This window comes from Mobula hypostoma, chromosome 19 (assembly GCF_963921235.1).
Source record: "Mobula hypostoma chromosome 19, sMobHyp1.1, whole genome shotgun sequence".
In the NCBI taxonomy this organism is placed as follows: Eukaryota; Metazoa; Chordata; class Chondrichthyes; order Myliobatiformes; family Myliobatidae; genus Mobula; species Mobula hypostoma.
In genome coordinates, this window is record NC_086115.1 from 65,575,282 (window position 1) to 65,585,692 (window position 10,411).

General features: G+C 43.9%; 1 protein-coding gene across 4 annotated transcripts in view; it reads left to right on the plus strand.

The window, feature by feature from the left end:
* Positions 1 to 9,366, plus strand: part of dennd10 (DENN domain containing 10) — a 94,792-nt gene extending 85,426 nt beyond the window's left edge. For 2 of the 4 annotated variants that reach the window (XM_063072064.1, XM_063072068.1), the window contains 2 exons: positions 1,445 to 1,539; positions 7,716 to 9,361. In XM_063072064.1, coding sequence (XP_062928134.1) covers positions 1,445 to 1,539; positions 7,716 to 7,886 — 266 coding nt within the window. In that variant the 3' untranslated portion in view covers positions 7,887 to 9,361. Of the gene's footprint in view, positions 1 to 1,444; positions 1,540 to 7,715 lie in introns of all 4 variants that reach the window. The other 2 variants (XM_063072067.1, XM_063072066.1) reach the window with 2 other exon arrangements.
* Positions 9,367 to 10,411: the final 1,045 nt, after the last annotated feature.

Sequence of the window (10,411 nt, forward strand, 5' to 3'; positions counted from 1 at the left end):
GTGTTACACTTGTATGCCCTCTCTTTTGCTTTTACTTTGGCTTTGACTACACTTTGGTCCTTCTTCCCTTTGAAAATTTATTCTTATTTGGAATATAACTATCTTGCACTTCCCTCATTTTTTGCAGAAACTCAGCCATTGCTGCTCTGCTGTCCTTCCTGCAAATGTCTCTTTCCAGTCAATTTCGGCCAGTTCCCCTCTCATGCCATTGTAATTTCCTTTATTACATCCTCACTTTTATACTCTAGTCCTCTTGAAATGAATGCTGACATTGTGTTTGCCTTCCTCACCACAGACTCAACCTGCAATTTAACCTTTAGGGAATCCTGCACAAGGACTCCCAGGTCCCTTTGCGTCTCAGTTTTTTTTTGTATTTTCTCTCTATTTAGAAAATAGTCAACCCTTTCATTTCTTCAACCAAAGTGCATGACCATACACTTCCTGACACTGTATTCCATCTGCCATTTTTTTGCCCATTCTCCTAATCTGTCTAAGTCCTTCTGTAGCCTCTATTCTTCTCAAAACTAACTGTCCTGCCACCTATCTTCATATCGTCTGCAAACTTTGCAACAAAGCCATCAATTCCATCATCCAAATCATTGACATATAATTTAAAAAGAATCCACAAACCCCTGTGGAACACCTTTAGTCACTGGCAGCCAGTCAGAAAATGCTCCCTTTATTTCCACTCTTTGCCTCCTGACAATCAACCACTCCTTTATCCATACTAGATTTTTTCCTGTAATACCATGGGCTCGTAGCTTGTTAAGCAGCCTCGTGTGTGGCATCTTGTTAAAGCCCTTCTGAACATCCAAATACACAACATCAACTGACTCTCCATTGTCTGTTCTGCTTGTTACTTTTTCAAAGAACTCCAACATATTTCTCAAGGACAAGGACTGTTAGGATGGGAAACAGCTTCTTTCACCGGCCCAAGACGACTGAACTCCCTGTCCCACCTAGATCTCATCACTTGATGCACCAGTTGTGTTATACTGTTTACTTTTTATCTTGTGTCATAAATGCACCTTATGTTAAATGTCAACCTTCTGGAATATATTTTATTTGTTAATTTATTGGGGTAATAGTACTTTATCTATTGTGTGTGAGTTATATGTACAGTGTTGTGCACCTTCAGAGGAAGGTTATTTTGTTTGGCGGTATACGTGTGCACTGTTGAATGACAATGAATTTGGACTTAGACATAGAAACATAGAAAACCTACAGCACAATACACAATACGATACTTGAACTGTATAAGATTTATGTATGGTCTACCCTTACATGTCATGCACATCCCATAACATTTCAGTGTCATGTTTAGATGGCAATAATCTTGTTATCAATTGTTTCACTTACTGTGAATACTCTAATGCAAGATACAATATATTAATGTTATTAACAATATTTTATCCATGAAGCTACTTTGCTCTTTTTCTTACAGAAGCAATGGCAATGGGTAAACTGCACAAGGATATAGGTCAACTTATTGTCCAGTCAGCTGGTGACCCAGACAAATCGGATGGTCAAGTGATTAAGGTAATTATTTGTTGTTATTCATTCTCGGCAGAGCTTCCGTGAGTCTACGATTGTGTCATTCAGCAATAGATGGTTGATATGTACTTAAAGCCATTTCATTCTTTAATTTTCTACATACTTGATCTATGGGAAATGTTAAATCCAATGAGTTTGTTTCAGGTTGGAGCATTATTCCTTGCATGCATTCACTTCTCTCCATCAGCATTGATTCTTAGGTGGATGTTATGACTTTGCTTCACTTAAATATATTCAGAATATAAGATAACAAGAAGTTGGAGAAGGCTATGTGAACCCTCAAGCATGTTCAGTAAGTTTAGAAAACCTACAGCACAATACAGGCCCTTCAGCCCAAAAAAGTTGTGCCGAACATGTCCCTACCTTAGAAATTACTAGACTTCCCCATAGTCCTCTATTTTTCTAAGCTCCATGTACCTATCTAAAAGTCTCTTAGAAGACCCTATCGTATCCGCCTCCACCACCATTGCTGGCAGCCCATTCCACGCACTCACCACTCTCTAAGTAAAAAACTTACCCCTGGCGTCTCCTCTGTACCTACTCCCAAGCACCTTAAACCCGTGTCCTCTTGTGGCAACTAGTTCAGCTCATCAGAGCTCATCAGTGTGAGATTAAATTTAACCTGATACTCAGTGGGAATTTATGATCAACCAGAATTTCAGAATGAGATGAAATAAAACCAGTCTAAGAGTGTGATTGAATTCAACCTGATCCTCAGTGAGTTTAAACTGGTTGAATTTAATGACACTGAGAATTTGGTTGTATTTAATCTCACTGAGGATCTGGCTGAACAGAGAACATAGATAGAACATAGAATAGTACAGCACAGTACAGGCCCTTCGGCCCACAATGTTGTGCCGACCCTCAAACCCTGCCTCCCATATAACCCCACCTTAAATTCCTCCATATACCTGTCTAGTAGTCTCTTAAACTTCACTAGTGTATCTGCCTCCACCACTGACTCAGGCAGTGCATTCTACGCACCAACCACTCTCTGAGTAAAAAACCTTCCTCTAATATCCCCCTTGAACTTCCCACCCCTTACCTTAAAGCCATGTCCTCTTGTATTGAGCAGTGGTGCCCTGGGGAAGGGGCGCTGGCTATCCACTCTATCTATTCCTCTTATTATCTTATACACCTCTATCATGTCTCCTCTCATCCTCCTCCTCTCCAAAGAGTAATCTCTGATCATAATCCATATTGTCTAAACCAGGCAGCATCCTGGTAAATCTCCGTACCCTTTCCAATGCTTCCACATCCTTCCTATAGTGAGGCGACTGGACACAGTACTCCAAGTGTGGTCGAACCAGAATTTTATAGAGCTGCATCATTACCTCGCGACTCAAACTCTATCCCTCAACTTATGAAAGCTAACACCTCATGAGCTTTCGTAACTACCCTATCTACCTGTGAGGCAACTTTCAGGGATCTGTGGACATGTACCCCCAGATTCCTCTGCTCCTCCACACTACCAAGTATCCTACCATTAACTTTGTACTCTGCCTTGGAGTTTGTCCTTCCAAAGTGTACCACCTCACACTTCTCAAAGTTGCTGGTGAATGCAGCAGGCCAGGCAGCATCTCTAGAAAGAGGTACAGTTGACGTTTCAGGCCGAGACCCTTTGTCAGGACTAACTGAAGGAAGATTTAGTAAGAGATTTGAAAGTGGGAGGGGGAGGGGGAGATTCAAAATGATAGGAGAAGACAGGAGGGGGAGGATGGAGCCAAGAGCTGGACAGGTGATAGGCAAAAGGGGATATGAGAGGATCATGGAACAGGAGGGCCGGGGAGAAAGACAAGGGCGGGGGGAACCCAGAGGATGGGCAAGGGGTATAGTCAGAGGGATAGAGGGAGAAAAAGGAGAGTGAGAGAAAGAATGTGTGTATAAAAATAAATAATGGATGGGGTACGAGGGGGAGGTGGGGCATTAGCGGAAGTTAGAGTAGTCGATGTTCATGCCATCAGGTTGGAGGCCACCCAGACGGAATATAAGGTGTCGTTCCTCCAACCTGAGTGTGGCTTCATCTTTACAGTAGAGGAGGCCATGGATAGACATATCAGAATGGGAATGGGATGTGGAATTAAAATGTGTGGCCACTGGGAGATCCTGCTTTCTCTGGCGGACAGAGCATAGGTGTTCAGCAAAGCGGTCTCCCAGTCTGCGTCGGGTCTCGCCAATATATAGAAGGCCACATCCGGAGCACCGGACGCAGTATATCACCCCAGCCAACTCACAGATGAAGTGTCACCTCACCTGGAAGGACTGTCTGGGGACCTGAATGGTGTTGAGGGAGGAAGTGTAAGGGCATGTGTAGCACTTGTTCCGCTTACAAGGATAAGTGCCAGGAGGGAGATCAGTGGGGAGGGATGCCAGAGAAAGCAGGAACTCCCAGTGGCCACACATTTTAATTCCACATCCCATTCCCATCCTGACATGTCTATCCACGGCCTCCTCTACTGTAAAGATGAAGCCACACTCAGGTTGGAGGAGCAACACCTTATATTCCGTCTGGCTAGCATCCAACCTGATGGCATGAACATCGACTTCTCTAACTTCCGCTAATGCCCCACCTCCCCCTCGTATCCCATCCGTTATTTATTTTTACACATACATTCTTTCTCTCACTCTCCTTTTTCTCCCTCTGACTATACCCCTTGCCCATCCTCTGGGTTCCCCCCGCCCTTGTCTTTCTCCCTGGTCCTCCTGTCCCATGATCCTCTCAAATCCCCTTTGCCAATCACCTGTCCAGCTCTTGGCTCCATCCCTCCCCCTCCTGTCTTCTCCTATCATTTTGAATCTCCCCCTCCCCCTCCCACTTTCAAATCTCTTACTAACTCTTCCTTCACTTAGTCCTGACGAAGGATCTCGGCCTGAAATGTCGACTGTACCTCTTCCTAGAGATGCTGCCTGGCCTGCTGCGTTCACCAGCAACTTTGATGTGTGTTGCTTGAATTTCCAGCATCTGCAGAATTCCTGTTGTCCACCTCACACTTCTCTGGGTTGAATTCCATCTGTCACTTCTCAGCCCACTTCTGCATCCTATCAATGTCTCTCTGCAATCTTTGACAATCCTCCATCTACAACACCACCAACCTTTGTGTCGTCTGTAAACTTGCCAACCCACCCTTCTACACCCACATCCAGGTCGTTAATAAAAATCACGAAAAGTAGAGGTCCCAGAACTGATCCTTGTGGGACACCACCAGTCACAACTCTCCAATCCGAATGTGCTCCCTCCACCACAACCCTCTGCCTTCTGCAGGCAAGCCAATTCTGAATCCACCTGGCCAAAGTTGCCTGGATCCCATGCCTTCTGACTTTTTGAATAAGCCTACCGTGTGGAACCTTGTCAGATGCCTTACTAAAATCCATGTAGATCACATCCACTGCACAACCCTCATCTATATGCCTGGTCACCTCCTCAGAGAACTCCATCAGGCTTGTTAGACACGATCTGACCTTCACAAAGCCATGCTGACTGTCCCTGATCAGACTATGATTCTCTACATGCCCATTGATCCTATCTCTAAGAATCTTTTCCAACAGCGTTCCCACCACAGACGTAAGGCTCACTGGTCTATAATTACCCGGACTATCCCTACTACCTTTTTTGAAAAAGGGGATAACATTCGCCTCCCTCCAATCCTTTGGTACCATTCCCGTGGACAACGAGGACGTAAAGATTCTAGCCAGAGGCTCAGCAATCTCTTCCCTTGCCTCATGGAGCAGCCGGGGGAATATTCCATCAGGCCCCGGGGACTTATCTGTCCTAATGTATTTTAACAACTCCAACACTTCCTCTCCCTTAATATCAACATGCTCCAGAACATCAACCTCACTCATATTGTCCTCACCGTCATCAAGTTCCCTCTCATTGGTGAATACCGAAGAGAAGTATTCATTGAGGACCTTGCTCACTTCCACAGCCTCCAGGCACATCTTCCCACCTTTATCTCTAATTGGTCCTACCTTCACTCCTGTCATCCTTTTGTTCTTCACGTAATTGAAAAATGCTTTGGGGTTTGCCTTTACCCTACTCACCAAGGCCTTCTCATGCCCCCATCTTGCTCTCCTTAGCCCCTGCTTAAGGTCCTTTCTTGCTTCCCTATATTCCTCAATAGACCCACCTGATCCTTGCTTCCTAAACCTCATGTATGCTGCCTTCTTCCACCTGACTAGATTTTCCACCTCACTTGTCACTCATGGTTCCTTCACCCTACCATTCTTTATCTTCCTCACCAGGACAAATTTATCCCTAACATCCTGCAAGAGATCTCTAAACATCGACCACATGTCCATAGTACATTTCCCTGCAAAAACATCATCCCAATTCACACCCGCAAGTTCTAGCCTTATAGCCTCATAATTTGCCCTTCCCCAGTTAAAAATTTCCCTGTCCTCTCTAATTCTGTCCTTTTCCAAGATATTGCTAAAGGCCAGGGAGCGGTGGTCACTGTCCCCCAGATACTCACCCACTGAGAGATTTGTGATCTGACCCAGTTTGTTACCTAATACTAGATCTAGTATGGCATTCCCCCTGGTCGGCCTGTCCACATACTGTGACAGGAATCCGTCCTGGACGCACTTAACAAACTCTACCCCGTCTAAACCCTAGGAACTAATGAGATGCCAATCAGTATTAGGGAAGTTAAAGTCACCCATGATAACAACCCTGTTATTTTTGCACCTTTCCAAAATCTGCCTCCCAATCTGCTCCTCGGTATCTCTGTTGCTACCAGGGGGCCTATAGAATACCCCCAGTAGAGTAACTGCTCCCTTCCTGTTCCTGACTTCCACCCATACTGACTCAAAAGAGGATCCTGCTACATTACCCACCCTTTCTGTAGCTATAATAGTATCCCTAACCAGTAATGCCACCCCTCCTCCCCTTCCCCCCTCTCCCGCCCCCCCCATCCCTTTTAAAGCACAGAAATCCAGGAATATTGAGAATCCATTCCTGCCCTGGTGCCAGCCAAGTCTCTGTAATGACCACTACATCATAATTCCATGTATGTATCCAAGCTCTCAGTTCATCACCTTTGTTCCTGATGCTTCTTGCATTGAGGTACACACACTTCAGCCCTTCTACCTTACTGTCTTTACACCGTTTATTCTGCTTCTCTTTCCTCAAAGCCTCTTTATATGTTAGATCTGGCTTTACTCCATGCACTTCTTCCACTGCTCTATCGCTCTGGGTCCCATCCCCCTCGCAAATTGGTTTAAACCCTCCTGAGCCATGCTAGCAACCTACCTGCAAGGATATTGCTCCCCCTCGAGTTTGTAACTCATTCTGTGGCTGAAGTGCACTTTGCTGCCTGATCCCCTATTCCTTGATTCTGTTTGGTACCTCAAGTACTGGTGGTCACAGCCAGGAATGGACACAGAGCCTGGACTTCCACAGCTCTGTGGGGCACAGTAGCCAAAGATTTACATGTGCTGAATGGCAGCTTCCTTTTCCTAATGTTATATTCCATCTTTCTGATCTCTGCCTCTCAGTATCTTCCTTTTAATTGGAATTGGTTGATTTCATGTACTGTGATAGTGAAAAATTTGTCTTAGATCATTACACAGTGCATTGTGGTAGTAGAAGGGGGAAAACAACAACAGGATTAATTGCAACAGCTACAGAGAAACTGTGGTGCAGATAGACAATAAGTGCAAGGTCATAACAACTGCTTCTCAAAATCATGGATCTTAATGGCGAGTATTGCTGGGCCATCCTGGTACATGTGGCAGCGCAGCCAATACTTTAAGTCACATTGACCTATCGACACTTTGAGGAGGGCTTGCTGACTATGAGGTCATGAGCAGATAGCTTTGGTGTCTTCCTTTGCCACATTTCCAGACACTGACATGCCCCAATCAGCTATATCAGCACTGTTTGAGAACTAAACTTCATGTCTTTCTTGAATGACTTCATTCAATAGCATATTCCACTGTTCGATAAGATCAAGACTCATTCTGGTACAGAAATGCACTTCACTGCCTGCCCTCATTACCAATAATTATCACAAGTGCCTCAAATGCTGTTGGTCTAATATCTGAATGCACTCAACTACACTTCAGTAGCTAATGTGGAGCTAAAGATAATGAAATAAAGAAACAATGACAAATAGATTTTTTAATGTTGATGATGATTTCAAACCCATTCTCTCATCCAGGACATTTCACAAAAAACAAAGGAGATATTGACCATTTTAGCGTCTCTTACACCAGACGAGGACGGAAAATCCAAGATAACTCTGGAAATCCTGAAGGAGCGGCGTTTCCCACCAGCAACTGAGAGCTTCTTGTATCACTTGGCGGCTGCTGAGCAGATGTTGCAGATCTGACTCTTGCTTTTTCCACTTGGCCAGCTTTCATATTGTGGACCAAGAGGTACTAGCCAAGCCGACAGCTAAACAGATGACTGAAACTGAACCTGCACTAGCCATTTCACTCCTGGCTTCTCCGTACTGTAAGATGAATTCCTGTGTAGCCATTATTTTCCAATGAAAATATTTATGTAAAAAATCTGGGCACTTTCCACTTTGAGAAGAAAGAGATATTTCTTCTGAAGCCTACAAAGATTACAAGAAATTAAAAGCTTACCATCATATAAGCACTCTCTTGCACCCCCAACACCATCATGAGCATGATCTCCACCCACCAAGCTAACTGGAACCTATGCCCTCCAACACTGTCTCAACTTTCCCCTGGCAACTAATCACACAGAAGAAATATCTTTAATAGTGGAAAGCCTTTCTAATGTGCACCATGCTTTGGGTCTTGTGCAGAGCAGAATATGTGGACTCCAGCAGTTTCAAGACATCTTTGCCCTCAGTTTCTTCACAGGTTTGGTGCCTATGCTGGATACCTTGACCGGTACTGGTACATTTTTCATTGCGTTTATTTCACCTTTGTCATTGGTAACATCAATATCCTTTTACTAATTGGTTTATAGCTCTTCATGTTATTTGGCTATTGCCATTTTTCTTTCCTTATGACTCTATGACCAAATCAATCTATGATTTGTGATTTGTGCCATATTACAGTGAAGAGGATTAATCTTTCTAATGACGCATCTGTTTATATGTCACATTGCTAGAAAATAAATTGTGAGAGGTACATGAATATAGCCCGTCTCCCAGGATCAGAAATGATAAGAACATTTTCCTCAGTTAAATAATGCAATTGTAATGAAATCTGAAGTGAATAAATTATTATCTGCTCCTTGGAGTAAAACAAGTAAAGATTACACACAATTATGTATCACAGAACATAGTCCTCTGATACACGATCCCAGTTGTGCTCCATGCTCAAGTTAGTCATATAGTTTTTGTGATTCATCAGACAAAAACCCCCATCTCTTCTTCAGTGACAAGTGCTTGTAACTGTATGGAGAGGATCAGACTGATGTATTGTGCGCTGTGTAACTGTATAGAAAATGAACTGTGACATTATCACTGTCAGAAAGATTAAGCGACTGTAGATTGCAGTTACTCCAGTTAAAGTTTATTGTCATCTGACTGTACATATACACAGTACAATCAAACAAATAGTTCCTCTGGACCAATGTATATCACACACAGCACGTAAAACAAAATATTAACACAGATAAGTTAATAAAATATAACTTAAAATGCATGTAGTGTGCAGCACAGGCAAACAGTAAACAGCTGGCTGTCCTATTGACGAGACCTCAGTGCTGGCAGGGTATTCATTAGCCTCACATCCGGGGGGAAGAAGCTGTTACCTGTTTGGCAGTCCTAGTGCTGATGCTCCTGTGCCTCCTTCGTGACAGTAGTGGGTCAGAGAGATTGTGGGATGGCGGGTGGGAATCCTCAACAATGCTTCGGGCACTTTGTATCATTTTGCAGGAAATTGAGGAGATGAAAAAGGGCAAATAACTATTTTGATATTGTGAGAAAATGTATATGGAATAGATTTCTCAATCTTGAATAAAGTTATGAAATTGTACAGCACGGACTTCTGGGTCATCAAGGGAATGGCGGCATAAGGAAAAGGTCTCTCAACAAAAAAGAAGGTAAACTGCCCCAAAGTCGAAATTAGACAAATACTTAATATTGTATAACTATATTAATAAAAGGGGCAAGGATGACGTCTAAGAACAAGATTAAAAAGTCCGCTCAGAAGGCTGATAAACACAAAGGGACGCAGCAAGGTGACGGGCCTAGCTGCCCCACGGCAAGCCAGGACGGAGATAATGAGGAGGAATTGGCGAATCTGTCTTTGATTCTCAGAGAGATTCGCGAGTTCTGACAAGATAACAACAAACAGCTGGAAGATATTAAAGGAGAAATAGTAAAAACTAATTTGAGGTTAGATGAAGCCGAAGCGAGGATTGTAGGAAATGAGGAGAGGCTGCAAAATGCAGAGGAAGTGCTAGCAGAAATGCTAAAGCTACAAGAGCAGCTCCAGTGGAGGCTAATAGACCAAGAAGGCCGCTCAAGAAGGGAAAATCTGAGGATCTACGGAGTACCCGAAGGAACTGAAGGTAAACCCGGATTGATGATTCCCTTCGTGGAGAAGCTGCCTAGAGAGAACCTTGATATACCGGACGCAAAGACCTACAGATAGAAAGGGCCCACCACGCATTGGCACCACAGCCCCCGGCAGGCACCCAGCCCAGATCGATTCTAGTCAGATTTCTCAGTTACAGAATGAAGGAAGAGGTGCCTAAACGGGCTTGGCAAAAGAAAGGTTTCATGTGGAGCAACTGTAAAATCAGCTTTGACCACGATTACGCACAGGGGATCCTTGACAGATGGAAGGAATATGCGGAAATACGGAGGGTCCTGATGGAAAACATAAGATTCCAGACCCTGTACCCAGCTCGGCTGAGAGTCTTTTATGA